Source organism: Columba livia, chromosome Z, assembly GCF_036013475.1.
Source record: "Columba livia isolate bColLiv1 breed racing homer chromosome Z, bColLiv1.pat.W.v2, whole genome shotgun sequence".
In the NCBI taxonomy this organism is placed as follows: domain Eukaryota; kingdom Metazoa; phylum Chordata; class Aves; order Columbiformes; family Columbidae; genus Columba; species Columba livia.
This window is the reverse complement of record NC_088642.1, coordinates 11,209,397-11,236,103: the sequence shown is the minus strand read 5'-3', so window position 1 is coordinate 11,236,103 and position 26,707 is coordinate 11,209,397. Positions and strand designations below refer to the sequence as shown.

The 26,707-nt window shown below is 57.2% G+C and overlaps 1 protein-coding gene across 4 annotated transcripts in view; it reads right to left on the bottom strand.

Annotated features, from left to right (window-relative positions):
• Positions 1-326: 326 nt before the first annotated feature.
• TLN1 (talin 1) overlaps positions 327-26,707 on the bottom strand; it is a 36,816-nt gene continuing 10,435 nt past the window's right edge. For 2 of the 4 annotated variants that reach the window (XM_065047175.1, XM_065047176.1), the window contains exons 7-58: positions 26,491-26,618; positions 25,943-26,003; positions 25,560-25,664; positions 25,087-25,242; positions 24,747-24,848; positions 24,445-24,521; positions 24,083-24,263; positions 23,273-23,386; positions 22,829-22,937; positions 22,126-22,334; positions 21,910-22,008; positions 21,663-21,713; positions 19,304-19,471; positions 18,726-19,020; positions 18,458-18,624; positions 17,982-18,110; positions 17,517-17,630; positions 16,724-16,837; positions 16,442-16,576; positions 16,165-16,293; positions 15,954-16,056; positions 15,670-15,878; positions 15,456-15,575; positions 15,094-15,291; positions 14,618-14,757; positions 14,432-14,525; positions 14,189-14,278; positions 13,890-14,012; positions 13,563-13,706; positions 13,070-13,231; positions 12,841-12,981; positions 12,405-12,586; positions 11,562-11,694; positions 11,347-11,448; positions 11,052-11,222; positions 10,739-10,888; positions 10,514-10,615; positions 10,268-10,387; positions 9,822-9,968; positions 8,721-8,887; positions 8,297-8,480; positions 7,931-8,056; positions 7,541-7,657; positions 7,276-7,461; positions 7,070-7,177; positions 4,031-4,136; positions 3,767-3,891; positions 3,352-3,477; positions 2,757-2,819; positions 2,315-2,497; positions 1,534-1,659; positions 554-921 (exon numbers count right to left, since the gene is read on the bottom strand). In XM_065047175.1, the coding sequence (XP_064903247.1) occupies positions 790-921; positions 1,534-1,659; positions 2,315-2,497; positions 2,757-2,819; positions 3,352-3,477; positions 3,767-3,891; positions 4,031-4,136; positions 7,070-7,177; positions 7,276-7,461; positions 7,541-7,657; positions 7,931-8,056; positions 8,297-8,480; positions 8,721-8,887; positions 9,822-9,968; positions 10,268-10,387; positions 10,514-10,615; positions 10,739-10,888; positions 11,052-11,222; positions 11,347-11,448; positions 11,562-11,694; positions 12,405-12,586; positions 12,841-12,981; positions 13,070-13,231; positions 13,563-13,706; positions 13,890-14,012; positions 14,189-14,278; positions 14,432-14,525; positions 14,618-14,757; positions 15,094-15,291; positions 15,456-15,575; positions 15,670-15,878; positions 15,954-16,056; positions 16,165-16,293; positions 16,442-16,576; positions 16,724-16,837; positions 17,517-17,630; positions 17,982-18,110; positions 18,458-18,624; positions 18,726-19,020; positions 19,304-19,471; positions 21,663-21,713; positions 21,910-22,008; positions 22,126-22,334; positions 22,829-22,937; positions 23,273-23,386; positions 24,083-24,263; positions 24,445-24,521; positions 24,747-24,848; positions 25,087-25,242; positions 25,560-25,664; positions 25,943-26,003; positions 26,491-26,618 (7,023 nt within the window). In that variant the 3' untranslated portion in view covers positions 554-789. Of the gene's footprint in view, positions 922-1,533; positions 1,660-2,314; positions 2,498-2,756; positions 2,820-3,351; positions 3,478-3,766; positions 3,892-4,030; positions 4,137-7,069; positions 7,178-7,275; positions 7,462-7,540; positions 7,658-7,930; positions 8,057-8,296; positions 8,481-8,720; positions 8,888-9,821; positions 9,969-10,267; positions 10,388-10,513; positions 10,616-10,738; positions 10,889-11,051; positions 11,223-11,346; positions 11,449-11,561; positions 11,695-12,404; positions 12,587-12,840; positions 12,982-13,069; positions 13,232-13,562; positions 13,707-13,889; positions 14,013-14,188; positions 14,279-14,431; positions 14,526-14,617; positions 14,758-15,093; positions 15,292-15,455; positions 15,576-15,669; positions 15,879-15,953; positions 16,057-16,164; positions 16,294-16,441; positions 16,577-16,723; positions 16,838-17,516; positions 17,631-17,981; positions 18,111-18,457; positions 18,625-18,725; positions 19,021-19,303; positions 19,472-21,662; positions 21,714-21,909; positions 22,009-22,125; positions 22,335-22,828; positions 22,938-23,272; positions 23,387-24,082; positions 24,264-24,444; positions 24,522-24,746; positions 24,849-25,086; positions 25,243-25,559; positions 25,665-25,942; positions 26,004-26,490; positions 26,619-26,707 lie in introns of all 4 variants that reach the window. The other 2 variants (XM_065047178.1, XM_065047177.1) reach the window with 2 other exon arrangements.

The window sequence follows — 26,707 nt, the reverse complement described above, 5'->3', positions numbered from 1 at the left end:
GTACTAGAGGAATGGAAAAGTTACAAAAATACTGCAGATCTTGGAAAACAACGCAGGCACTTGGGAAGGAGAAAGAGGGCAGAGCTGGCTGGGTCCATGGGGAGGGGAAGCCCCCTGGGAAGGCAAAGAGCAGCTTTGGGAATGAACCCATCGCATTCCCCTCATTCTGAGCGGAGGCACTGCAGCTTGCAGCCCTGCTGCTCCCCAGAGGGGCCCAGGCTGAAGAAGATGCTCATGGAGGGAGCTCAGTGCTTCCCAGGAAAGCTACAGGAGAGGAAGAAGAAGGGGAGGAAGATTCAGCCAGCAATAAGGCATAAGAGGTGAAAGGAGGCTCCATGCAAGAGCTCAGCGAGGGACCATGCTGCTTCCTGCACCCCATCACACGGGAGAGGGCAAGCTCCTGTGCGGAGGAGAGAGACGAAAGGAGCAAGAGTGGGAACAACAAAGGCACACGAAAAATATCCCCATCAGTGGAAAGCCCTCCGGCCCCGCACCCCGGGGCTGGCGGGTGAGCCCTGAGCCGGTGCAGCCCCGGCTCCCACCCCAGCCGGGTCCCTTCGGGCGCTCTGGCCATGCCCTGGGTGAGCGTGGGAAGGTGGGCTGGGCGGCGAAGCGGAGGTGCTGGTGCGGCGCCGGCTTGGAGCAGCGTCTGGGTTAGTCCGAGCGCTCTGGGTGCAGGCAGAGCTCTGGTCTATCCCAGGCAGCCCTTGGCTTGAGGCGGGTCATACTTAAATAGGAGCGGGCGGGCAGGCAGAAGTCTGTGCGGTGAGTGGTGGGAGGGCACGGGGCTCAGTTCTGCTCCTCGTCCCGCAGCTCTGAGGGCAGGAACTTGTACTGCTGCTGCCGGATCATGGCCAGCTTCTTCCGCGCCTCCTCCAGCTCCCGCTCCTTGCGCAGCATCTCCTCCTGGGCGGCGATGATCTGCCGGGAGAAAGCCCTGGGGTCACGGCTGCCTCCGACAGAGATGGCAGGAGCCTTTGGCCACAGCAATGCTGACCCCAGCGCTGGGCTCTCTGGCTTCCTCCCATCACAGCCACAGCCGCCCTGGGCTGGTGTGGCCCTGGGCACAAAGGCTCTTGTCCCTGCAGTGGGACCATGCTCCCCTGGGGATAACGGGGAGCAGAACCACTACTAGGGCTCAGCCCCATATGCGCCAGGGAGGGTCTCAGCTGAGAGCCTGTGGCACCCCATATTGGCAGATCTCAACCCCTGCCTGATCCTCTGCCCTTCACATGTGTCAGGGACACTGGGATGGTGCGGGTGCTGCACCAAGGAGAAGCCAGAGCATTACATTCCTGGGAACATGCACCATCTCACCGGCTGTGCCCGCTCCCACACGTGGCAGGACGAGGGTGAAGTCACAGTGTTTAATTGGCACTGGGTGGGATGGGTGCACCCCCATATTTTTGTGAGGCTCTCTGGAGACACGCCCCATGCTGGTGGGGGCTAGGATATGCTCCTGAGATGGGCACACACAGGTTGTGGTGTCAGCCACAGCCACCTCTGTCCCATCACAGCAGCCTCGCTCCTCACCTGTGCGATACCCCCGACCATCTTCTCCTTCACCACCACCGTTTCATCATGGTCCTGGAAGGCAGCAGCCTTCTGTGCTGCCTTCACCAGATTGTCAGACGCTCTCTTTACTGCATTGCCAGCAGCCTGCAGCAGGGAAGGGAGGGAGAGGCAGCGTTAGTCACAGCTCTAGGGTACAACTGCTGCCTGGGGGGGGTGAAAAATCCCTGCCCTAGGCCAGGCTGGCAGGCAGGACAGGCAGCCAGGAGTGCTGGGAGCTGCAGGCTGGGATTCCTTTACATGGCTCACTGCCTTGCCACCCGCTCATGACCATTTCAGGCGCTGCTGCTCCCAGCTGGGCTCTGGCTCCTGTCTGAGCGGGACAGGGATGGGGGGCAGCCCTGCTGACCCTCCCCAGCCCTTGGTCCTGAGGGACCAGTGCTGGGACACTGTGTTAAACCCCCAACGCATGGGCATTAACCTTTTGCGTGCTACAGCGTCTGAGGACGAAGGGTGCTACAAAATGTGCCCCCCAAACATTAACCTCTCGAATGCCAGTGACGCAGCGCACACGTTTCAGGCATTCCTGCGCCAGTTCATCATCCCTGAGCACTGCCAGGCTCAGCAGTCCCCCATCACTCACACGCCTGGCATGCAGTTTGCAGTGAAGTCCAAGTCACCTGGAGCCTGAGCCCCAGTCAGGTCCCCAGTGGCAGCGCACAGGCAGGGACAGTGAGCTTTGGGGAGCACCCACCTTTGTGCACCCCACTCCCACCCACCTCTCGGGCAGCCTGGGACTCACCTGGAGCCGCTTCATGGCCTCTGAGTCGTGGTCAGCCTTCACTTTACAGGCCACCAGGAGCTGCGCCGTGGAGGCAGCCACCTGCTTGGCGGAGGAGATGAGCTTCTCCTCGCTGGCGTGGCCCTGCACCGCTGCATTGGCGGCTTCGCACAGGTTGTTGGTGGCAGCAGCCACCATGCGTGCCTGCAGCGAGAGAGGCTGTCAGGGAAGGTACAGGAGTCTCCCCCAGGGAGGGCATGCCCTGACTGTCCCCAGGGAAGGTTGTGGAGCATGGGATGGTGACAACCAGCTTTGCACACCATCTCTCAGATGGTAGGAGAGAGAGGTAGAAGCTTGGTTGCTTCTTCTACTGGGGAGAAGCACAAGGGCAGACCATCCTCATCTTGGCAGCAAGAGCCAAGGGGGTCCGCCCCCATTCCCTGAGCATGACCTTGATACTCACGGCTGAAATGAGTCCCTGGGACCACTGTCCATCATCCACTGCGTTGGCGGGGATGGCGCCCACCTGTGAGGAGAGGAGTGAAGTTCATCACCCAGCACACCCCTGGGCACGGGGCATAGAATCATAGAACAGTGTGGGCTGGAAGGGAACTTCAAAGGTCAACTAGTTCAATCCCCCTGCCATAAGCAGGGACATCTTTACCCAGATCAGGTTGCTCAGAGCTCTGTCCAGCCTGGCGTTGAATGTCCCCAGGGATGGGGCATCAACCAGCTCTCTGGGAAACCTGGGACAGTGTTTCACCACCCTCACTGTAAAAGATTTCTTCCTCATGTCTAGCCTGAATCTCCCTTCATTCAGTTTAAAACCATCACCCCTTCTCCTATTGCAACAGGTCCTGCTAAAAAGTCTGTCCCCATCTTTATTTAAGGCCCATTTTAAGTGCTGAAAGGCCGCAAGAAGGTCTCCCCGGAGCCTTCTCTTCTCCGGGCTGAACAACCCCAACTCTCAGGGCACAAGGGTCATGGGCAGCCCCAGGAGAAGGTTGAACCCACCACAATCCTACATTTTCTTATTTCTTTTCCTCTTCCAGCCTTACCTTTCCTTGAGCCACTAATTCTCGCTGGGCCGCTGATGCTGCCTTCACCAAGGCACTCGTGGCTGCAGCAATGGATTTGGCAGCTTCCAGGATCTGCTCCTCAAAGTTCAGGCTCTCGTCTGCTTGCTAAGGGCAAAAGTGGGGTGTGAGTCCCAGGCAGGGGTGCTGGGACAGATGGGGCAGAGCTGGATGATGTCAGAGGGCTGAGAGGGCACACACAGAGCTGAATGAAGGGCTGTGGGGCACAGGAGGGTATGGACTGCCTGAGGAAGGTCCACCAAGGGATGTAGGAGGCAGCAGAAGCATGGGAAGAGGTACTGGCTGTCAGATGGAGCTTCCCACGCATGACCCATCACACCTGGCCAAAGCACAGACAGGCTGAGCACAAGGGTCAGCCAGGGCTCAGCATCACTACCTTGGGTTTAGCCCTCGGCTTCAGCTGCTCCAGCTTCTTGGCCGCTGCCTCAATTGCAGCTGCTGCCCCCAGCAGCTCGTTTTCAGCGATGACAGTCGGGTCTTCTGGGTCAACCCACTCTGTTCCTAGTAAAACGAGGAAGCAATGCAGGTTAAACCTGTGCATGCCTCATTTCTGACTTGCCATACCTCCTCCATCAGTCTGGAGTCCTCCACCCTAATCCCAGCCCTTAGTCCTGCCCCTCCAAGCAGGACATTCCCTTACCTTTCATGGCCTCGGCTGCCTGGATGAGCTCAGTGACGGAGCTGGCCACGCGTTTGGAGTAGCCTGCCAGCTGCTGCTTCAGCTCGTGAGTCGGCTTCTGCAGGATCTGTGGGGAAGGAGCAGATGTAAGCACCTGGAAAAGGGGGATCTCAGAGGTCTGTTCAGGGTGAGCTCCCCAGGGAAGGAAGGTGGGATCCCCCAGCTCCCCCACACGTGTACACATCAGGTGTTGTCTGTGATGCTTTTTCTAGTGACCCTGGCTGGTCTCTTCCTGCCTGAGGATGGGATGAACTTCCCGTTAGCACTGCTGCATCCACAGCTTCTGGGACATCTTGCAGCCACGAGTCCTTCACTGCGAACCTTCCTGTGCTCAGCAGCTACCCCCCCAGGATTTCTTTCCCCTACAAATCATTTCAAGCTCCAAAAGTATTTCTCCCTTGCTGTCCCCATTTTGGAGATTTGTCTGCAAACAAGCCGGACAAAGCGGGGGACCCTGGAGCCACATCCCAGCTCAGAAGGGCTGGTCCCACCAGTGCAAGGTGGCTGGCATACCCATGGGGCTCCTCCACTGAGGTGGGGGACACACACATGCACACACCACAGCACACACCTGTGCACACACACAGGGTCCGTATGCACAAGCAGAGCTCACCACCGGCCCAACTCGCACCGCAGTGGCGGCAGCTGCCCATGAGCCAGAGCAGGTGTGAGTACACACACATGGACCCTGGGGTCCTTGCACATACCACCCCAGTGCCAGACTGGGCACGCAGACACACTGTGAGCAAGGCACATGCTGAGGTTAGATACCAGCAGGCACCCCAATGTTGCCTTACTCACCGGCTGACAGGGAGGGGAGGAGAAGAGAGAGAAGAAAGCAGTGAACACCCTGGCCAGGACACGCGGGTGCTGGGGATCAGGGGGAAGTGGGTGCTCTCTGGTGGAGGGTGAAGAGGAGCCAAGAGAGGAGAGGTGGGAATGAAGGATCAGAGGTCCTGGGTGGAAAGCTGTGCTGCCATCATTAGCTCACACTTCAGCCTCGCAGGGCCAGGGGAGCTGGAACGCCTGGACGAGGCTCCAGGTCCAGAAGAGCCACCTACGCCCAGAGCAGCCATGGAGCTGCTCTCCTCCTTGCCCCCACTTTGCACCTTATTTCTCCTCACAAAATGCTTCACTGCAGTTTTTAGCCACCAGACTTCTCTGCTTTTAGAGGGAGAGACCTATTGTTACCAAATACCAAGTCCCTGTGGAGGTTCAAATTCCTTCCCCTCCCCAGTGAAATATGCAGGCTTTCCCACTCCTCTGCTGAGAGCCACGTTTTCCATCCCAAGCCAAATAACCCTCTTTCTTAAACACTAATCATGCTTGTTCACACTCTGTGCAAGGCAGCGGTTCTCCAGAGGACCCAGTGTACAGATGTGAACTTGGTGCTGCTGGGTAGCGAGGCAGCATCACATCTGTCACCCCTGTTCCCATACATCCTTCCTGCTCACCGCTTTCCAGGAACCTGCTGCTCCCTGATAAATGAGACCCACGAGCTTCGTTCCTGCCGTCGCAGACCAGAGTGCTGTGGAAGCCGGCAGGGCGGTCGTGGCTTTATCCTGGACTTGTGTGGGGCCATCCCAGCAAAGTCACCAGAGCTGCACTCAGAGTCCCTGAGCTGGCGGCACACAGTGATGGCTGGTTTGCCCTCATTAAGTGCATCCAGACTAAACGCCACGTTATTAAGTCTGCTCTCTGCTCTGACAACATGTTTAAAACTGCTAAATGGTTCCTGTCTAGAGCTGAGGGCACCCTGGAGGCTTCGAGCTTACTAAGATGAACCTCCAGTGAGCATTTCATGGGATGTACCAACATATGGTATTCAAGAGACGTCACATGGCAGCTGGACAGTTACACCCAAAATGCAGTGGAATAGCATGTTCCTGCAAGCAGGCTGACCTCAGGCACTGCCACATGGAGTCATTAATTAGCCCGAATCATCTGTTAACAACAGGTCAGCCAGAGAATTTCTCCTCAGCACTCCCGCCTTGGCTGCCATGACTTACGTGTTGCTAAAGCATCTTCCAGACAGACATTTGATCTAGATGCAGTGGATGGAAAACTCACTGCTCCCCTTGGAACTGTAGCCCTGTGGTTAACTCCTGTGGATAAAACCACCCTTCATCGCTGCCCAGCTTCAATTTCTAGACATTGATTCCCTCCTGCCTTCTCTTTGTGCTGCCAGCACTGGCTACCTTCTGCCTAAAGGGTCTTTCCCTGCAGGAAACCGCAGTCAGAGCTCACCACCTGGTACCTGGTGGAGCTGAACAAGAGATTCTCACAAAGTACTTCTAACCAGGTTAGTGAAACCTTGCTGCAGGGCTTACTTGCCCTCAGACATTTTCCTGACCTCAGTCTGAGGGCCCTTGCAGCTCTGCGGGCTGGACCTATGCATCCCTCCAGCGTCCTTTACTCCACTTCTGTGACCTCGCCAAGAATGCAAACCACTGGAAGGATCTCACTGGATCCTTTCTACCACTTTATGGTCCTAATTTGCTTCTGAATTGCACTTATCTTGTAGGACAGCTAATTAAAGCAGCCCAGCTGAAGTCCTCTGGAGGACTCAGAGGAAGATCAGATCAAAAGGGTGCAGCTGGTGCTTGCAGTCATCACCTCTGCTATTGCCCATCTCCCACTCTGCCATGAGCTTAATGAGCTCTGTTTTCACACTGCCTGAAGTCTCTTACTCCCACCACTTTTACTGGAAGCTGCTTCAGGATTTTGCTCCCATGTTGTCAAATTTCCAGCCTCTATTTGTTTATGTCCATTTAATCTCCATCTGTTGTTAGCCAAATACCTTTCTTCAGAGCCTGTTCATCTCTCTGACATCTGCTTCCACAGCAGGGCTTGGCCACACGCTCTGCACCGTGAAGGGGATCGTGCAGAGACCTCAGCAGGAGGAAACATAGAGCCCGGAGGACCTTGGGGATTTGGGGACAACCCTGGCATCCATGGGCAGCCTCTGCCCACCCTGGGAAGTGGGGCGGGGATACTCACCACCAGCACGTGCTCCAGCAGCTCCAGGTAGCCATCAGCACACTCCTTGCCAAAGCGCAGCGCCCGCTGCCGCACATCCCCGCTCACCTCCGGGTGGTAGGCAGCTTCCTGGAACCCAGAGACAGGGAAGCCCCAAATCACATCCAGCACCATCCCCGCTGGCACCCACAAACCCGTGCTAGATGCACGTCCCCTGCCTGCCCCACCTTGCAGGCGCGCAGCATATCCGCGATGGCACGGCGGCTCAGGTTGGCCGTGGCGATGACGTCCTCCTGCCGACATGAGTTGCCAGCGGCTACCGCTTTGGCCGTGGCCATCGTGATGCCTTTCGTCATACGGATGAAGTCCTCTGGGGTGGAGACCTTGGCAGGAGGCACAGGGGAGGAGAAGACCTGCAAGGCGAGATGCAGCAGTGAGTCCTGGGGCAGTGGGCAGGAGGGACAGCAGTCACAGCACCACGGCTGTACTCACCGCCAGCTCCTGGCGTATGTGCTCGATTGTGGCCTCCAGTGCCCGAGTTCCCTTTGTGGCCTCATCCTCGACGGCCTTCACGGTCTTCAGCAAGGAAGTGACGTTTGTCACCATCACCTGTAGAAGGAAGAAGAGAGCGAGGTGAAGCCCCACACAAGCTCTGGGCTGCTGCCGGCACCTGTCCCTCCCTCATTGCTTGGTCCAAAACAGCCCTGTCCCAATGCTCCACTCACACCAGCTCATCTTGTTCTCCTACCAATGCTGCCTCTGCATCTTGTGTCCCACCTTTTATGTATCACTCCCTCCCCCTTGCTCTGACTGTCCCTATACAGGCAGAGAAGTCCCCCTGCTCTTTCTCCAGCCCCCCTTCCCATCACACTCAGCTCAGACCTTGGCAGAGTTCTTCAGCTGGTAGACAGCAGGGTCATCCCCAGCTTTGCCAGCAGCTGCCTTGGTGGCACCAATCAGGTCTCCAAGTGCCTTGGCCACATCCTTCACAGCATTGATCAGGACCACCTGGGGAGAGCAAGACCAGGGCAATGGCATGGCTACAGTCACACTCACGCTAGGGGTGGTGTGGCCCATCAGCGAGAAATTTGGGCACACAGGCAGTCCAGCTCAACCAGAACCAGAAAAAGCCCAGCCAGCCCTGTCCACAACACATAGGATGCCAGGGCACCACATGACACATGCAACCCACAACCCCTTCAAGCAAGCTACGAGCAGCCTTCATTCACCCCACACACTCCATCCCACCTGAGTCTCCGGGTCTTCAGATCCCAGGCTGGCAGCACCCAGCTTCACCACCTCTGCCAGGCGAGTGATGGTGGACACAGAGGACTGGGCAGCCTGGGCTAGCTTCTCCTGGCTGGCTGTGGCATTTTGCACTAACACCTTGGTGTCCTCCACCAGTGCCTTGGCTGTCTTCAAGATGCCCTCCCTGGGGACAAGAAGGTAGTCAGAGAGGACACAGACCTCTACACGCACACGTGGTCCTTGGGGTGTACAGATACTGTGGACTCTGCCTTTTGTATGCACAAGCTGAAGGGGAAACTCAGCCAGCGTGATCTGAACTTGTAGCTCTCCTTGGAGCTGGTCCACAGCTCAGAAACACTGGAGACCATGGGACACAGTCTGACACCCCACCTCTGACTAAGCAGGGGCTGAAGTGTCCTGGTACCTGTGGTCAGCAAAGGTCTCTGAGTTCTCCCGGTTGAGTGTTCCTGCTGTGGCAAACATGATGGTGGTGTCTAGGTCAGCAATGATGCCGGAGACAGCGCTGGCTGCTGTGATGCAAGCTTGTGTCCCGCGGTTCCCAGCCTGCAGGGCTGCCAGCACGTGAGACACCTGCGGGGTACGAGCAGAGTGACTGGGGAGCAGAGCAGGTTCAGGAAACCCCCACCGCACATTCCTCCAGCAACTCCCAGGATGGTGACGCTTCACACTAAGGAATTGGAATCACATGGTCTGGACACTCCTTTTTGACTTCTACTTATTTGTTTTTACACTGTACCCATTGTGTTCGGGGGCCCAGAAGATTTTGAACTCCGCTAGTTTCCAAATGAGTAAGGTTTGCACGATGGACATTAGAACATGGCAGCTCATTTCTCCTTTAGCTGCTAAACTCAATTTCTGTACTTGGGCAAGTGCTCATAGAAGTTTCCTGATGGAAAACAGCCATGTAAAGGAAGGACCTGCAGATGGTCCTGAGCATGCAGGCATGTGCCAGGCACTATGAACAACTCTTGCTTTTCTACTCTTGCTTATGAGCCTTGCTGCTCTATCGCTGCCCTTATCCACAAGAGTTTTTTAGCCATGTTTTCATACGTGATTCAGAAGCACATTCTTTAGATTGACTGATGGACAGGATGCTTTCCACACCAGCAATAGATGGTGGAGAGACTGATTACCCAGCAGGAGCTGCTGGCTTGGCTGGAGACACAGCAAAGGCTATGGCCACCACTGCAAGAGCTGATCTGGAGAGCCCTGGGCTGCCAGCAGTTTGTCGATCAGTCTACCCTGGCAGGTCACCATGAGAACATCAGCAGGCAGTCCCTGGATGTCACACCCACCCATCACAGCACCAGCTGCTGTTACAGTGTCTGGAGAGGGGGATCCATCCTCCATCCTGCCAGCTGGGCAGGGTGACTGCGGCTGCAAGACCCAACAGAGCCCAACACAACCAGGGAAGAACCCAGTGTGGTGGCTCCAAGGGCACGTGGCTCAATCCAGCATCCCTCCCACGTGACCACACCACCACCCCTCTCTCTGGACCATTTACCTTCTCAGAAACCTTGCGTGCGCTCTCTATCAGCTCCTTCTTGGTGTAAGCATCGCTGGGGCTGCATTGCAGGGCTCCAGCCTTGGTCACCAGGGCAGCACAGCCGTGACCCAGCTCCTGCACCCGACGCTTGATGTGGGAGCCGATCTGTAGAGGAACACATGTATGAGAGAGCCAGCAGGGAATGAAGCTCCACATCCAGGATACCCTCCGGGAAACACCAGCAACCCTTGCGCAGCTCCTCTCTCCCAATCCCCCCACTCAGGAGGGGAAAAAAGGAAACATGGCTTTGCTGCGTGTTTCCACACCGTGTTGCAGGGAAGGTGTGAATGCTGCCTGTCCCCAGCTCTGATGGGAGATTTGAGTGTCGCTCTCCTCTGCTCTTACGCTCATCACACCCTGCTCTGCCCCACAGCACACTCCAGGAGTGCCCTCCATGCTTGTACCTCTTCATTTTCGGCAGTGAGCGCAGCCAGCTTGGCTTCTTGTGCCAGCTGTCCATAGTCGTTGGTGAGCTGGTTGGCGAGTATGCCCAGCTCATCTGGGTTGGTGGTGGATTTGGTGACCTGCCGATGGAAGAAGAAGCAGGAGTTGTAAGGACCCTACACTGTGAATGGGGAAGCAAGGAGGATGACCGCCCTGCCTGGGTGGCAGGCAGCGTTTTCCGCAGTGACAGGCTTGCTTGCACCCACCATCTCCTGCACAGTCACTGCGATGGCCTTGGCTGTCTTCACCATCGTGGTCTGGTAGTCCACAAAGGACCCCTCTGGCTCGCCCATCGGCACCTCGTCCAGCTGTAAAAGACCATTGTGAGACTCTGGCTCCAGGCCCAGCCCAGATTCCTTGTAAGTTTTGACTCTGAGCTTTCCTCTCGCCCATCCCCAGCCCTGGCCAGGTGCACTCCTCACTGCACTCACCTGGTTGATGGCCTGGGTGATGGAGTCCACCATGCCCCCCACGACACCTGCAGCACTGGCTGCCTCATTCAGGGTGGTGGTCAGGTCCTCCACTGCTTCCTTCATCATCTGCACGGCCTCCTCCAGAGCCTCCTGGGTATGGGCAGCTTGCTGCAAGGGCAAGACATAGTGAGGGAATGCAGGCAGCAGCCCATCTCCCAACAGGGATGCTGCACACTTACTCCAGCTTTCCATGTCCAGCACACTCTTGTGCACCACAGGGCACCCACACGGGAAGTGGTGCACACCACAGACACGTGCCCCTCCTGCTCACCTTGGGGTTCCCTCCAGCCTCCTTGGCCGTGTACAGCATCTGCAGTGCAGATTCAGCCAGTGTTTTGGTCTGGTCCAGGAGGTTCATCTGCTGCTGGTGGTTGGGTGTTTTGGAGGCAGCGCCGATTGCTGCCATAATCAGCGGCTCAAAGTACTGAGCCATCTGGGATACCTGAAGAAGAGTAGTGTCAGCATCAGCAGCTTCCAGCCCTGGCTGCCTTGTGCCTTTTCCCCCAAACCGTGAGCTCCTGACATCCACTGAGCACCCCATCAGCAGCTCCCCATCCCTGGGTTACCTTGTGTCCCAGCTGTGAGGCCTCAGCCCGTGCTGCGCTGGCCACGGGCTCAATCAGGTTGCTGATCTCCTGGACAGCAGTGATCATCTGGTTGTGCAGAGCCTGTTACAAAGAGAGAATGTTGTGTGAAGCTGCAGCAGGGCTGGGGTCACCGCACACTGCTGGGGAAAGCTGCCTGCCCCTGTTGAGTTTGCAGCAGTGCATCCCTGACCCACCTCCTGGGAGATATCTTCTCGGGGGGCCAGCTGCTGGCTGATGGCAGCAAGGGAGGCCTGGTCTACCTCCCGCATGCATCTGTTCAGCACCTCGATGGCCTCGTCACACTCCCGCTGTCCTGGAGCTTTGTCCCTGCATGACAGATGGATCATAGAATCACAGAATAGTTTGGCTTGGAAGGGATGTTCAAAGATCATCTAGTCCAACCCCCCTGCAATCTGAAACTAGATCAGGTTGCTCAGAGCCCTGTCAACCTGGCCTTGAATGTCTCCAGAGATGGGGCATCAACCACCTCTCTGGGCAACCTGGGCCAGTATTTTACCATCCTTATTGTAAAAAATTTCTTCCTTACGCCTAGTCTGAATCTCCCCTCCTTTAGTTTAAAACTATCACCACTTGTCCTATAACAACAGGCCCTGCTAAAAAGTCTGTCCCCATGTTTCTTACAGGCTCCATTTAAGTCCTGAAAGGCCACAATAAGGTCTCCCTGGAGCCTTCTCTTCTCCAGGCCTCTTCAGCCCAGTACTAGAAGGCATTATGCCAACCCTCTGCCTCCAGCCTTGGCTGGTGCTAGTGAGCAGGATCCTTCTCCCAGCCTTGGGCAAACCAGCATCATAGAGGCTGGATATACTGGCATGCGTTCCCATCCACCCACAACAAGGCTGGAGGAGCAGCTCCCATGCAGGACAAGATGGATAGTGTCTTTCATCCCATCCCTTGACTCCCCCCGACTGGTAGTGGTCAAGAAGATGAGCCAAAACATCCCCAGGGATGCTTGGTCAGAGCAGGGGTACCTGCCAGCACAGACAAGGCCACAGCCAAGGAGGCAGGACTCTCCTCACCTCATGTTGGTGATCAGCTTCTTGATGGAGTCTGAGACGGTGCGAGAGTGACCGGCCAGCACTGACCACTGTGGCGGATCCTTGGGGTTGACGGCCAGAGAGCGGGCAGTCTGGATGAGGCCGGCAGAGCTCTCCAGCATGGTCTTGGCCGAAGAGACAATGGGCTCCATGGCTCTGCGCCCCTGCACAGGGAGACAATGGGTCGCTGAGGTGTGCCAGGGATTGTGCATGGGAAGTTACTCTCTCTCCTGCAACCCTCACGCAGAGCAGCCCCCCAAATCCCAGGACTTGCTGCCACCTCTCCGTCACACCACCTGAAGGCACCAGACCCATAGTGGGACCATCCCAAGCTCGGGAGGAGACACAGTTCCTCCCCACCTTTCAGCAGCCCCCATCACAGCCAAGCCACATCCCCCTGGCCCCAGTGGCATCCCACCTCTGGGCTGATCTGGGCAGGAACGGTGGCAAACTCTGGGTTGGAGGCAAAGGCTGTCAGGTTATCCACGGCCTCTATGAGAGGGGCAGTGGCGGCACGGCACCGCTCCCGGTTCTCTTCGTTGAACTCGCCATCAAGAGCCTGGTGTGGAGAGACCAGGGCAGTTATCCAGACCCCACCATACCCCAAATTCCATCCCCACCACCGTGCCCCAGCAGGGAGACTGCACCTTGATGGTCTTCACTAGGTTGGCGGTGCTGTTGGCCACCTCCTTGGCCGACTGGACAAACTGGCGCTTGGCCACGGGGTTGGCAGTGCGGGAGGAGGCCAGGCGGCACGTGTTGCACAGGGCTGAGGTGTGCTTCGCTACAATGGTGGCTGCTGACAGCACCTGCAGGGAAGAGCAGGGTGAGGTAGGATCCACCATCTCTTCCCATCCCCACAGCTCTCCCTTCCCACCAACCCCACGTGGGGCACCAGTGTCCGCAGGGTTCCCTCTTGGGACCCAAGAAAGTTCACCAAGGTCCTGCACAACCCATACAATCCCCCAGCTGGACTGTTACCATTGCACCAAAGCTGTCAGCTGGTGCCCAGTATGGCTGATGAGGCCTGATGAGATACTAGCCATAACCTTGGCCAGCTCTTGGGACACAGCTCTCCTCACTAGCCTCATCCCTTTTGTGCAAAAAAATGTCCGTAACAGTGCCCCATCTCATACTCACTTGGGACTGGGTACAGGCAGGGTCCACCAGGTTCTGGCAGGCCATCTGGATGGCTTGGTTGGCTCTGGCAAACTGAGTGGGGTCTACCAAGCCCTGCTGTCCAGCCTGGCTGTTGGGGTCTGAGACCCCCACGAGGTAGGCAGCCTAGGAGCATGAGAGAGGTGGTGAGAGCAAGCTCGCACATGGCAGGGAGGCTCAGAACAGGCACAGGCTGTGGAAGAGACTGGTAGTACCATCCCAAAGGGCCAGGCGAGGGGTCTGTATGGCAACTACAAACCAGAGGTAATGCTCAGGGATGAGACATCATCAGAGATGAATACATCTCACCTGGGCAGCTGCCTCCGTCAGCCCACAGAGAGCTTTGGAGGCGGCACTGATGGATTCACCAAACTCAGGCAGTTTGCTGTTCTTTGCGTTCTGGGAAATGCCGGCCATGGACTCACCCAGCACCTGCAGGACACACCATGCATCAGTTATGGAGACCACCTCCTGCTCCCACAGTGCTCCCAAGCTCAGAGCTCACTGTGCTTCACCAACAGGGTAGGAATCACCTTTCCCTTTGCCCCCACGACTTTCTCAAACCTTCCTTATTCTTCTCAAACCTCCACTCCTGGCTCAGGGCTCACCTTGGAGTTCTCCATGACGCTGTCAAGGCAGTTAAAGTAGGACATGTCATTGACGGTTTGGGTGGGGTTCTCCAATAGCTCCTTCACCGTCTGCAGGAACACAAGTGTCACATCCAAGGGAAGGGTCCGTGCTCTTCATGTGCCCCTCCTCTTCGCTCCCTCTTGCCCCTTGCAGTAGGATGCAGGTTCCCCCTCCCCAAGATTCCAGCCCCTCCACTCCCTCAGCAAGACACAGCTTCTCACCTCCAGCTCCCGCAGGGCATTGTCACACTCCTTCTGGCCTGGTGCCTGCTGGGTGCACATGGTGATCAGCTGATTAATGCTGTCGGTCACAGCCCTGACGTGGACAAGGGAGAAAGACCCACGGATCAAGGCCAGCCCTACCACCCAGCCCCACTGCTACAGCTCACAGGGAGCAGTTCGTCCTACCGTGCTGCTGCCGCCAGCTGATTCTTGAGGTTGGGGGCTGTGGGGTCGGCGGAGAGAGCCTTTGCAGCCAGCAGCAGCTTGCTGGAGGACATGGAGATGCTCTTCAAGTTCGACACCACCTGTGCCTGGTCTTCCTTATTCTGCAAGGCACCAAGAAGAGTTACCTGCAGCAGTTTTCCAATCTCCATGCCCACTGTTAGTCTTCTCCAGTGGTTTTCAAGCTGAACCAGTTCCCTTCATATAACTCATCCGCCAACAGTGATGATATGGTGGCAATGGTCGCTGAACTGACCCAAGCCACTTTCTCCCTGCTCCTGCAGTTTTGCACAGCTCCAGACCCCATTTCACCGGCTGTGTTGGCCAACAGCAACCCTAACCACCTCTACCTGGCTACCCTTACCTGTGGTCAGCCAACTTCTGAGGCATCCCAAACCTCTCACCATACCCAGGACCCCACAACAGGTATTTGCTCTCACCGGGGACAGGCTGGCCATCTCCACTCCTGCCTGCAGGAACTCATTGAAGTCCTGCCCAAATTTGCCAGAGGACTTGGCCAGGTCTTGAGGGGTGCCACGTGATGCCTGCACCAGCTCATTGGCAGACTGGTTGAGCCCTGCGGCTGCCCGGTTCAGCTGGCTCTGCGCCTCCTGGAAGGTCTTGGTGCTGGGAGGGAACTGGAGGCAAGAAGAGGAGTTAGGAGAGACAGTGAGAAGGATGGAGATGGAGGATGAAGATCTGGCATATGCTTAGGGACACACTAGAGAAGAACCCAGTGTGGACAGACCGGCTCACATCCCTACAAAGCTTCCCCCTTCCCTCCCGCCCTGTCCCAGCTCACCGAATCCGCAAGCAGCCTCTTGCTGGCCTCTCCCACCATGCGGATGGCAGCATCCACGTCCCGCTGGCCCGGCAGGCAGTTAACACAGCGGCTCAGGGCCTGTGACACCGCTTTGGCCACCTGTGGAGAAGCAAAATGTGGTCACCTTCCCCCGGCCAGCCCCATACCCTTCCCAAGGGCTGGCAGGGGGCATAGGGGTACCCATTCTCCCTACCTGGGCCAGGCGTTGCTGGCTCTCAGGGTCACCAGGCTTGGCCACCGCTTTCCGCGCCTCCTCAATGAGGTTGTTGGCTTTATCCATGACATCGCTGGCGCACTCCAGCATGGCGCTCTGCGCTTGCGGGTCAGGGGTGCTGGCTGCCACACCGCGGGCAGCCTGGCTGAGCGAGCGCAGGGCCTGCGCCACCTCTCGGGCAGCGATCCCTGAGGGGATGGAGAGGTCAGTGGATGCCAGCACAGTCCCTTCCCCTCTCCCAGCCCTGGTGTGGAAGCCAGTACCTGTGTAGTTCTCGTTGCCCTGGGCCACCTCTCCCAGCAGGTGAGCGATAGCAGAGCTGACAGCTTTTGTGCTGTTCCCCAAGTCCTGGGCACATTTCTCCATCTGCAGAGGGATGAGTGGGGACACTGCTGGTGGGCTGCACCTTCTGGGGGTTCCTCTGCCACAGCGCCCACCCTACATCACACACATCACCCTTCCCCACGCCCTCACCGTCTCTCCTGGCAGAGGCTTGAGCTTGCCATCGCGGGCAGCTGCCTTGGCTTCCTGCAAGTCCCTCTCCAGGCTCTGCACCAGACCCAGTGCTGAATCTATCTCCAGGGGTCCACACGCCTCCTGAGCCTGAGATGGAGGAGAATGGAAGGTGAGCTAGGCAACTGCTGAGCTCACCCTGCTGTAGCAGAGACCATGACCCACCATTGGGCCATCCTCGCTGTCCCCCCTGCTCTGCAGTCAGGGTCCCACTGCAGGACAGGACCCAGCCTCTCACCTTCTGGGCAGCCGTGCGGAGCTCAGCCAGAGCTGCGGCCAAGTTCTTGGCACACTGGCTGAGCTGCATGGCGGAGGCTTGGTCTGTGATGGTAGGGACGGTGGCCTTGGCTGCAGCTACCATCTTCCCACCAGGCTGCCAAACCAAAAGAAAAAGCAGTGAGAAGGGGATGAACATGCAGCATCTCTGTGCTGCCCACGTATAGGTTTCCCAGTATCCCAGGTGTGGTAGGAACGCTGTAATGCCCGAGCTGAGGCAGGAGGCTCTGGGGGGCACGAGTACCTGCAGGAAGTTCTGGCTGGCAGCAATGAGAGCCAGCTGGGCGCTGGGGCTGTCCGGCTGGGACTGGCTTCCTCGTACGCCTTGCACCAGCATTGGGATCTGTTCTGCCACCACCTGCCAGAGAGGAGGATCACCAGAGGGCCTTGGCCATAGAATCATAGAACAGTTTGGGTTGGAAGGAATGTTCAAAGCTCATCTAGTTCAACCCCCTGCAATGAGCAGGGACATTTTCACCCAGACCAGGTTGCTCAGAGCCCCGTCCAGCCTGGCACTGAGTGTCCCCAGGGATGGGGCATCGAACACCTCTCTGGGCAACCTGTGCCAGTGTGTCACCACCCTCAGTGTAAAACATTTCTTCCTCATGTCCAGCCTGGATCTCCCCTCCTTCAGTTTAAAACTATCACCACTTGTTCTATCACAGCAGGTCCTGCTAAAATGTCTGTCCCCATCCTTTTAAGTACTGAAAGGCTGCAATAAGGTCTCCCTGGAGCTTTCTGTTCTCCAGGCTGAAAAACCCCAACTCCCTCAGCTTGTCCTCACAGCAGAGCTGTTCCAGCTCTCTGATCATCTTAGTGGCCTCCTCTGGACCCTCTCCAACAGGTCCAACAGGCCAGAAGGAGATAGATCTAGTCCAGATCCAGTAACTGAAAGATCAGCTCCCAGGGGAGCTGTGTGAGGACACCAAGGTCCTGCCTGCCTGCTGCAGCCAGGCACAAAGCCCTGGCATGGCTGACGGGAGAAGGGTCGGTAAAAGGTGGTGCAGGAGACCCCAGGATCAGGCCTGGGCCCTTACCTTGCAGCTCTGCACCAGCTGCTGCTGTGCGGCAGGGTTCTTGTTGGAGGACGCTGCATGCTGTGCGGCGGCGATGGTCTGGGTGGCGGAGGCGGCAGCTTGTTTGGCTGCGTGCTGGCAGAGGAAGGAATGGGTCAGCACTGGGCAGTCTGACGGAGTCCCCCTGCCACACACCAGGGCTCATCACCCCCTAAATTTTTCTCCTCTGCCTCCACCTGCGATACTGAGGCACCCCAGCATCCTCAATGCCCAGTGTCCCAAAGCAACACGGTGCATGCAAGGGATGGAACAGGATGGGAAAGGAGCAGTAGCGAGGGCTCTGTGCAGCATGGACACTGTACATGAAAATGATTTTATCCCTTTGGAAAGTGCAGGGATGTGGAAGCTCCTGGCCAGGTCTTGCTCACTGACAGTGCTGCCTCATCCTCCACAGCCCAGCATCCTCCCCCTTGCCCAGCATCTCACCTCTAGCTTGTGCACGAGCTTCTTCTTGATGGCATTCTGGGCTGCAGCATTGGTCGCCATGCGTAGCCCCTCTGCTGCCTCACGGAGCCGCTGCTGCTGCTCCTCACTGTCCGGGTGGGCTGCAGCTCCCTGGAGAAATCAGGAAACCCATCACACCTTTCAGGGGCCATTGGAGTCCACTGTCTTCATGAAGCAGCAGCTGTGCATTGGCCTGATGCTGAGCAGCATCCCCAGACAGCCTGACTACTGGGGAGATGCCAAAAGCCTTGCCAGGAGAGCTCAGCAGCAGCTCCTCTGCTACCACCCACAGCTTGAGGAGCCCCACTCCATTGTATAGGTCCTCAACTCAGTGCAGGACCTTGCTCTGAGAACTGGTCCCCCATCCAGGGGCTGCTTGTCCCCTCTGCAGTACCGAGCCAACAGTGCTGGATGGGGCTGGTGGTCAAAGCAGAGCCCATCCTCCCCGCACCACTGACCTTTGCAGCCTCCACCATCTTGGCAGTGGCATCAGCCAGGATCTTGGCTGCGCTCAGCAGCTTGCGCGAGTTCTCCAGGTCCGTCTCTCCCTCTGCATCAGCTTTGATGGCATTGACGAGGTCAGAGGTAGCCTGGGCCAGAATACGAGCCTGACGCACCATTTCCCCTGGGAGAGAAAGGAAGGGTGGCCCGTTACCAAGTCCCATGGGCTCCCTGATAGCTCCTTGTCCACCACCCTCTGTGCTGGCTGCCATCAGCCACTCTCACCAGCATCGCCCATGGAGCTGAATATGTTCTCGGTGACGTTGAGGATGGTGTCAGTGGCCTGGTCGTAGCGCCCAATGGGCTGCCCGCCCAAGGCGTGCTGCTTGATGTGCTGCAGAAGGTCATTCAGCGCCTGGGTGACAGCTGTGGCTGCCACCCCCACCTGCTTCAGGAGCTGGTCATCACTGGTGGCTGCCTTGGAGGCCTCCACACAACCTTCCGCCGACTTGGCCACCAACTTGCCAGCCTCGATCAGCTGCTCCTGGCAGACTGGGGAGCTGATTGTGGGAGCCACTACCTGGAGGGGAGGAGAAACGCTGGGCAGTGAGCATGGTGGGCTCCTTGCCAGAGCTGTGCAGAGATAACTGTCCCCAAATTCAGCTCCTCCAGAGAGGATATTCAATCCTTGGGTACACTGGCAGCGACCACAGCCTGAGGCAGCCCACACTTCTGGTGTCAGACCCCAAATGTTCTGCCCAAGGATGTGTGGTCCCAGTACACCTATGACCCCACCGTGGAGCTGCCACCAACCAGGTGATACTTACAGCCACACTGAGACAAGGGTTAACTTTGCTGCTTACCTTGGTGCAGGCCACCAGCTGGGAGGTGGAGAGGGCACACTGGGTGGCAGCAGCGATCACCTGTGTCTGCAGAGCCGCATCCTCTGTTTTCTGAGCCACGTTCTTGGACTTGAGCACGAGAGTGGCAGCCGCACTGGCCACCGCCTTCGCCAGCTGCATGAGCATGTCCTGGGGGGGATGGAGAGGGTCAGTGTGGGAGCCACACAGCAGGAGAACCAGCAGCCGCCCACAGGGGTCTCATGAAATATTCAGCAGGGAAACGTGAGCTGTCGGGGTCCTTTCATCTACTCTGTCCTGGCACTGGCAGTACCAAACACCTGGATTGGCTGGCAACACCTTGACCCTATCTCTACTGTGTGCTACAGCCAGCGGTGAGGCTGTAGCCTGGCCCTGTGCTGCAGCCTGCACCATGGCACCACCAAAAACACTGCCCAGAGCAGCTTGGGCAATGCTCAGCATCACCACAACATCATGGCTACAAAGATGATAAGGCATCTGGAGCACCTTTCTTATAATGAAAGGTTGAGAAAGCTGGGTCTGTTCAGTCTGGAGAAGGCTGAGAGGAGATCTTATTCATGCTTATAAATATCTCAAGGGTGGATGTGAAGAGAATGGGACTAGACTCTTTTCAGTGGTGCCCAACCACAGGATGAGGGGCAATGGGCACAGACTGAAGCATAGGAGGTTCCATCTAAACATGAGGAGAAAATTCTTTACTCTGAGGGTGCCAGAGCCCTGAACAGGCTGTCCAGAGAGGCTGTGGAGTCTCCTTCTCTGGAGACATTCAAACCCGCCTGGACACATTCCTGTGTGATCTGCTCTGGTGAACCTGCTTTAGTAGTTGGGTTGGATTAGATGATCTCCAGAGGTTCATTCCAAATCCAACCATTCTGTGATTCTGTGAACACCCACAACCTGCTCATTGTCCACTCCCCAGGCAAAAATCCACACTGAGGCCCTGACTGAAGCACAGCCACAAGCTGCTGCAAGGCACAACCAGCTCTGCCTGGGTTTGCAGCCTGAGCAAACAGCAAAAAAGTGACAAATCCCTCAGGCCAAATGCTAGGCACAAGCTGGCTGCCCCACAGCCAAACTGGGGGCAGGTACCTGCCCACAGGCTCACCCCACCAGCAAGAGGTGAGTGGGAGATGCTGCCCACACTGGTCACCTGTACTGCAGGCATACCAGCTGTTTTCTAGCTCAGTAGCGACGGGTCATATCTCTGCTGTAACTCCCACACCTAAAGGAGAGGTTGGACACAGCAACCAGCCTCCTTCCCTGGGAGGGTGGTGGGTAAGGCAGGGGGCTGCGTGGCCAGCCTGCAACAGGCAGAGACCAGCGCAAGGCAAACTGCTTTCCTGCGGGGCATCAGATGTGACAGCATGCTGCAGCCTTCAGGATTAGCTCCCATGGCACACTGTCAGCAAAAACAGGCAGCACCAGCGTGAGCCAGCAAATGCTTGGGGCAAAGACCTTGGTAGGCACGAAAGCGTTCTCTGCTTGCCCTGTGTGTGCTCACAGTGAGTGGCCCCACACCCTATGACAGCTCAGCCTCTGGTCACCAAGCCAGATGTGTGCCAGCATCCCCTCGCCTCCTGCAAGCCAAGACTGCTCCCGCTGTGATCCGCCACCTTTCCCGACAGGAGGAGAGACCAAAGAGCGCATGCACCCAGCTCCAGAGTCCCCAGAGTCCCCAGAGCGCTGCATCCGAGCCCAAGGAAGGAAGTAGATACACTCGGGTCTGGCAGCTGCAAGGCAAAGCATCCTGCTGCACATGTGCAATTTCTCTTCCACGTCCTAGATCTGCCCCTTGGGGCTGTCCTGTCCTGGCACTGCCACCTGGCCAAGCATGGCTTCTTGCCCTGGTCATAGCTTTTCTGCTCCCTTTGTCTGTCTGTCCAGGCTCTTCTGCTCCTGTTGAGGTTGTGTGGCCACCACAAACAGAAACCCATTCTTTATGGTGTCTCTTTTGGTCTATACTACATCTGGATCCTTCTCTTCAGCACAGTGTGCTATTTCCCTTGTGCTGGAAGGAACAGTTCTGAAAAAACAAGCTGGCTGGAAGTCAGCTCAGTCAAAATAAAACACGCCATGAGGCTCCAGCCACTCTGGATCTCCAATAGGGGCAGGCAGGCAGCTCCCACAGGCAAAGAGCAGCAGACAGGAGCAGAGCTGGCTCCCAGGGCAGCACTCACCCAAGGGTGACCCGAGTGCATGGACTTCTGAGAGCCAACCACCAGAAAAGCAGATTTTTGACAAGAGCCCTTCTCCAAAGAGTTCAGCTGATAGTCCCCAGAGGAGCACCCCTCACGTTGGAGAGGGCAGGGTCCATCAAGCCGTGCCTACAGTCCCCTTTTACCGTCTTTGGGTCAGAGGCAGGCAGGATCCAAGCACGCCGGCTTTCTGCGATCTACATGGGAATCCACAAGACAAGAGGTGTTATATCACAGCAGCTCTAGGGACAGAGATGGGCAATGGCCTGTCCCCTCACTCAGCAAAGTCACTGCCAGGCGCCGGCCCAACTTTAGTCTGGAGCCGTCCTGCCAGGTGCAAAATCTGACTGTTTTAGGGAGTGGGTGTCCCTGTTTGTCACCAGGTGCACTCACCTGGAACCGTGGGTCAGTGTCACTCTCCCCGATCTGCTGCAGCAGCTCCCCACTGGTCTGGCCCACGAGGCCGGCAGCCTGCAGGAGGTTCTGGCGAGGCTGCAAAGAATGAAGCAAAATCAACAACAGGCTCATGAGCAAGCCCTAAAACCTCAACTCAATGGTTCCCCTTGATTTCACCCTCCTCTCAGTCCCTGGGTCCCTCCTGCCCCTCACCTCAGCGCTGGCAGGCTGTGCTGTTTTCAGCAGGTCTGAGACGGCACTCGCCAGGTTCTTAGCTGCCTGCAGAAGCTGCCGCCCGTTCCCTCCCTCATCCTCCATCAGCGCAGCCAGCAGCTTCACGCCCTTGGACATCTCCGTCAGGTTGGAAGAGATGGTGGTGACAGCACAGCCCACGGCTGTGTAGTCTGTGTCTGCTGGATCCCCTGCACAGGGAGGAGACGAGTCATGATGGGATGCACTTCAAGTGATGCTCCAAGAGCATCCCCACACCTGTCACTAGTGTGGTTTTCCTTTGTGGGGGAAAAGACCCTCTGGCTCCTAAGCCTGAAAGGTTGTTGCATCAGTTCAGTTTGTGCAGGAGAGCCTGGGGAAAGAGAGCTGCACTGTGCCATGGGTGGACCTGGAGCTATGGCAGGGACAAGACAAGACACTTCTGGTCCAGAGGATGGCTGATCAGCTGAGGACTGGGAGGAAGGACTGGGCTGGGCACAGACAAGGATCTAAAGGCAAGGTGAGGTGCAGGGGCATGGCCAGCTCTACAGGTACGTTAGCAGCATTTGAGGCTGACTTAGCTCTAGCTGGAGCAGGTTGGCTCCTCCAGTTTCTGATGGAGGGCAGGAGCCATGACTTTCAGCCAGACAAGAGAGACCAAGCCTTCTGCAGATGGGGTATCCCTCCTCTCCAACCCTCCACACACCTGCAGTGAGGTTGACCACCGAGGCTGTGCCGGCAGTGATGGCATCCACTTGGGAGTGGATCTCATGCTTTGACTCATCCATCTTGTTTTTGCGCCAAGCTTTGGATGCCTGGAAAGGGAGAACAGGGTCAGGAGATGGTGGTGGAGGTGGTGGGTAGCTGCACCCATGCTCACACAGAGAGACACAGGAAAGAACAGACAACAAACAGGGAAGGAAGAGCTGCAACCACCCAAAACTCCCCAGCCCACCCTGACCAAGCAATATGACCAAATGTGCCCTCCAGCCCTGCACCCAGGGTGGGATGCAAGTCCACCTCTTTGCAGGCAGCAGATCTTCCCAGGAGCTGCTGACACGTCTCCTGGGAATGCAACCATCCCCTCCTAGCCCAGCCAACAACCTCCAGCAAGGTCCCCCTGAGCACCCCGCCTTCAGCCAGCACTCACAGCATCCTGCCCGAGAGGTGGCAAGGTCTCGAAGTCATCCAGCGTGGCCTGGGCTGCATGCACAGCCTGCATGCTGGAGTTGATGGTGCCAGTCAGGGCTTGCTGGGCTGAAGTCTGCAACACAGAGACAGATTGAGGCACACTGGAGGCTCAAAATCCGGGCTTAAATATTTGGCTCGCATGCCTTTCTGCAACGTGGCGTAACATGCTGTTGATGACCATGCTCTAGGTAGGTGTCTCCACAAAGGGGAGTGCACCTAGCAAAAAGGAGTTTCCCCTCTGCACCTCCCACTTGGAAATGCCCCATCCGCCATGGGTACAAGCAACTCTCATGGTTAACCAGCTCTCAAGGAGTGGGGAGCAGATGCAGTGGGACCCCACAAGGCTTCTACAGCAAGCCCCACAGCAGGCTGAGCGGTGCCAAAGAAAACAGCCTTCTCGTGGCCTTTTCCAAGTGCTTCTCCAGCTGCTGAGGACATGGGGATCATCAAAGCCAGGCACAGGGCTCTGCTGCAAACCACAGCACTGGTGGGGCTGGCCAGGCACAGCAGCTTGGGGCAGCTCAAAATGAAGGAGAAGCTGAGGCTACGGGCCAAGGGAAAATGCCAAGGTGTAGCTCAAGTTTGCAGAGCGGGTGCAGGAGGATGCCAGCTCAGCCAGGCCAGCAAGCACAGGAGGCCAGCGGCACTGAGCCCCTGCTCTCCACAGCAAGCCAACACCTGGCCACGGACCCAAAACTGATGGGTCTACACAAGCCTGATGGGCACCTTCTGGAGTTTGTGCCCTACGGCGGGCACAGGGAGAGCTTACCAGGGGAGGCATGTGCCCTCGGTGCATCTGGCCACTGGTGATTTGCAGCTGAGGCTGCGGCATCGTGCCCACCTGGAAGTTTTCTGGCCCTCCAGCCCCTGTCCGCATGATGGCTGGCAGGGCCACTGAGCCCAGTTCCGCCTTGCCTACACGGTTAAACTGCTGCTGCAAGACAGTCGACCTGAAATGGGGAGAAATACCAGGTTAAGGAACACCCACAGCCATGGCACCAGGCTCTGTGTGACCGCTGCCACCAAAGGACTGGCAGCTCTTCTTCCAGATATGCTGTTCTGCAAGCCTGGCTGGAGCCCACTCTCCATTCAACTTCTGCTTGGAAGCTAACTTGATCCTGGAGGACTTACTTCTTTGGAGACACAGAGTCTTCCAGCATGGTGGATTCCTCATCTCCCTCCAGTCCAAAGTGGTCTTTGCTCTTTTTCTGTATAGGAAAGGAGAAAACATTTCAGCCAGCACATACTTCCCGCCCTTGCCCTCCTCCTGCAGACCAGGCACCGTTCTGGGGCCACTGGGTCCCTCTGTCCCGTCTCCAGCCCCCTCAGCAGCACCATGTGCCAACGGCTGTCTGGAGGCGGCTGGCATGGGCACCCTGCACCCCTGTCCAGAGAGGAGCTGGTTTTCAGTGCCTTTCTCAGCAGCACCTCACCTTTTTGAGGATGATATCAATGTAGCCAGCAATCAGCTGGGCGATCTGCTCTCCTTCTGTTGTCTGCACTGAGTAGTAACCATCCTGGTAATCTCCAAAATCCTGCAATGGCAGGGCACAGGGTAGCACCGGAGCTGGGCACTGGCAGCCATCCTGAGCCCCTCTGGTATGTGCTAAGCACCCAAGAGCCGGCCTTCAAAACAAGAGCCAGGAGAGGCACCACACGAGGGCAAGGCTGTCCCGCCATGGGGCAACACCAAAGAGAGGGGCTGGTGTGAGAGCAGCCCCCGAAAAGGTCAACATTGGGGAAGGGTTGTGCAGGACCAGGGCTGGTCCATACCAGGGTGAAGCTCTTGGGCGAGGCTGCCCAACGCTTGATGTTGGTCAGGCTCCACTCCTGAATCACTTCCTTGGTCTTCTCGTCCACGCGCATCACGCACTCCTTGGTGATCCCCAGGAGCCGCGGCACCAGCTTGTTCTTCCCCTTCATCTTCTCCTGCGGGCCATGACAGAAGGGTTGTGGGCTGTCCCCAGGATGGATCCGTCCAGGCAGAGACCTTTGAGGCCTGCTGTGGCTACCAAACACCCCCAAGGCCACACTTTCTGGTGGTAACAACCACAAACATGGGGCTTGAAAATGAGAAAAAGCATAAGCCAAGGAGTGGGAAGGCAGTTCACAGGGAAAAGCAAGAAGAAGGAGAAGTGCATAGTGGACACTCAGGGAAAACCGGAGCAACGTGGGTTGAAGTGTAGCAGCTGGAGACGAGGAGTTTTGGTTGGTGAGAGGTGGGAGCAGGGGGACTGCTGCTCTACCTTGACCAAGAAGAAAGAGACCCCGTAGGTCTTGAGGGAACGGGCAAGTTTCACGTAGCGAACTTTGGCCTCAATCTCACTCATGTTCCCACAGTTCTTGTGGGCCTGCAACAGCAAAGAGAGAACATCACGCTAGCTCCACAGTCTCCTGGCTGTGCCCTGTCACAGCCTTTTGAGGCTCTCCCCAACTCACCAGCATCCCCTGCCCCTGCTACAGCATCCCTCTGACTTCTGGGACCTCAGGAGCTGCCTGTCTACCCACCTACAGCTTGCTGTTTTTCACCCACCAAGCTGCTATGTCTTGCCTTCGGAGACTAGAGCAGCCTCAACCTTTGGCAACGAGGAACAAGAAGCCCAGGTTTCAACACCTCCCTTGCACATACCATAAAGATCTTGCGCTCCCCTTTCTGCTTGATGTACTCCTTGGGCAGGAAATCCTTGAGTCTGCCAAGAGACAGCCAAGTCAGCTGTTAGCAGCAGAGCCCAAAGCCAGCATTTGTCTCCAACTACAGAGAGGCCAAACCCCATACCCTTGGACGAACCCCTGCCAGGGCACAGGCTGGGAGTTTTTGGGAGTAGGAAGCATGAGGGACAGGTTAGTGTAGTAATGAAAACTGCCCCAGGAGCTGCCTTGCTCAGTGGGGTGGAGATACTGAGGATGCAGACCCTCATGTGGCATCAGGGGAGACCATACAGTGCTCTGGGGTGCCCCCATGAGAGCTGGCTGCATGTCCTGGGGGTGCCAAAGGGACAGAATGGATGGGGGGTCTGGCACCCCTTGCAGCCAGCATGGACTTCCATGCTTGGCACTGTGCTGCGGCAAGGAAAAGAGTTGCTCCAGAACTATCTGTGTCACCAAGCCCCGTGTGCTGGCGCAGTGCTGGGGGCTGCCAAGCTGCCCTAGACGCCTGGGGCTCTCCAGGACACTCACTCCAGAAAGCCCGGCTTGTGCTTTTGCTCGTTGTGCGGCCCAAACTGGATCTGGCACTGGTAGCCGGCAAACTCGCAGGCTTTGTCAAAGGAAACAGGGTGGGAACCGTTCAGGATGTCGTCGCGAGCCTGTGTGGGAAGAGAAGACATCACTGTGGGCTGGGCAACAAGGCAGCCCTTTCACCGTTCTCCTCCACATCAAGTATGTCCTGTTTCCC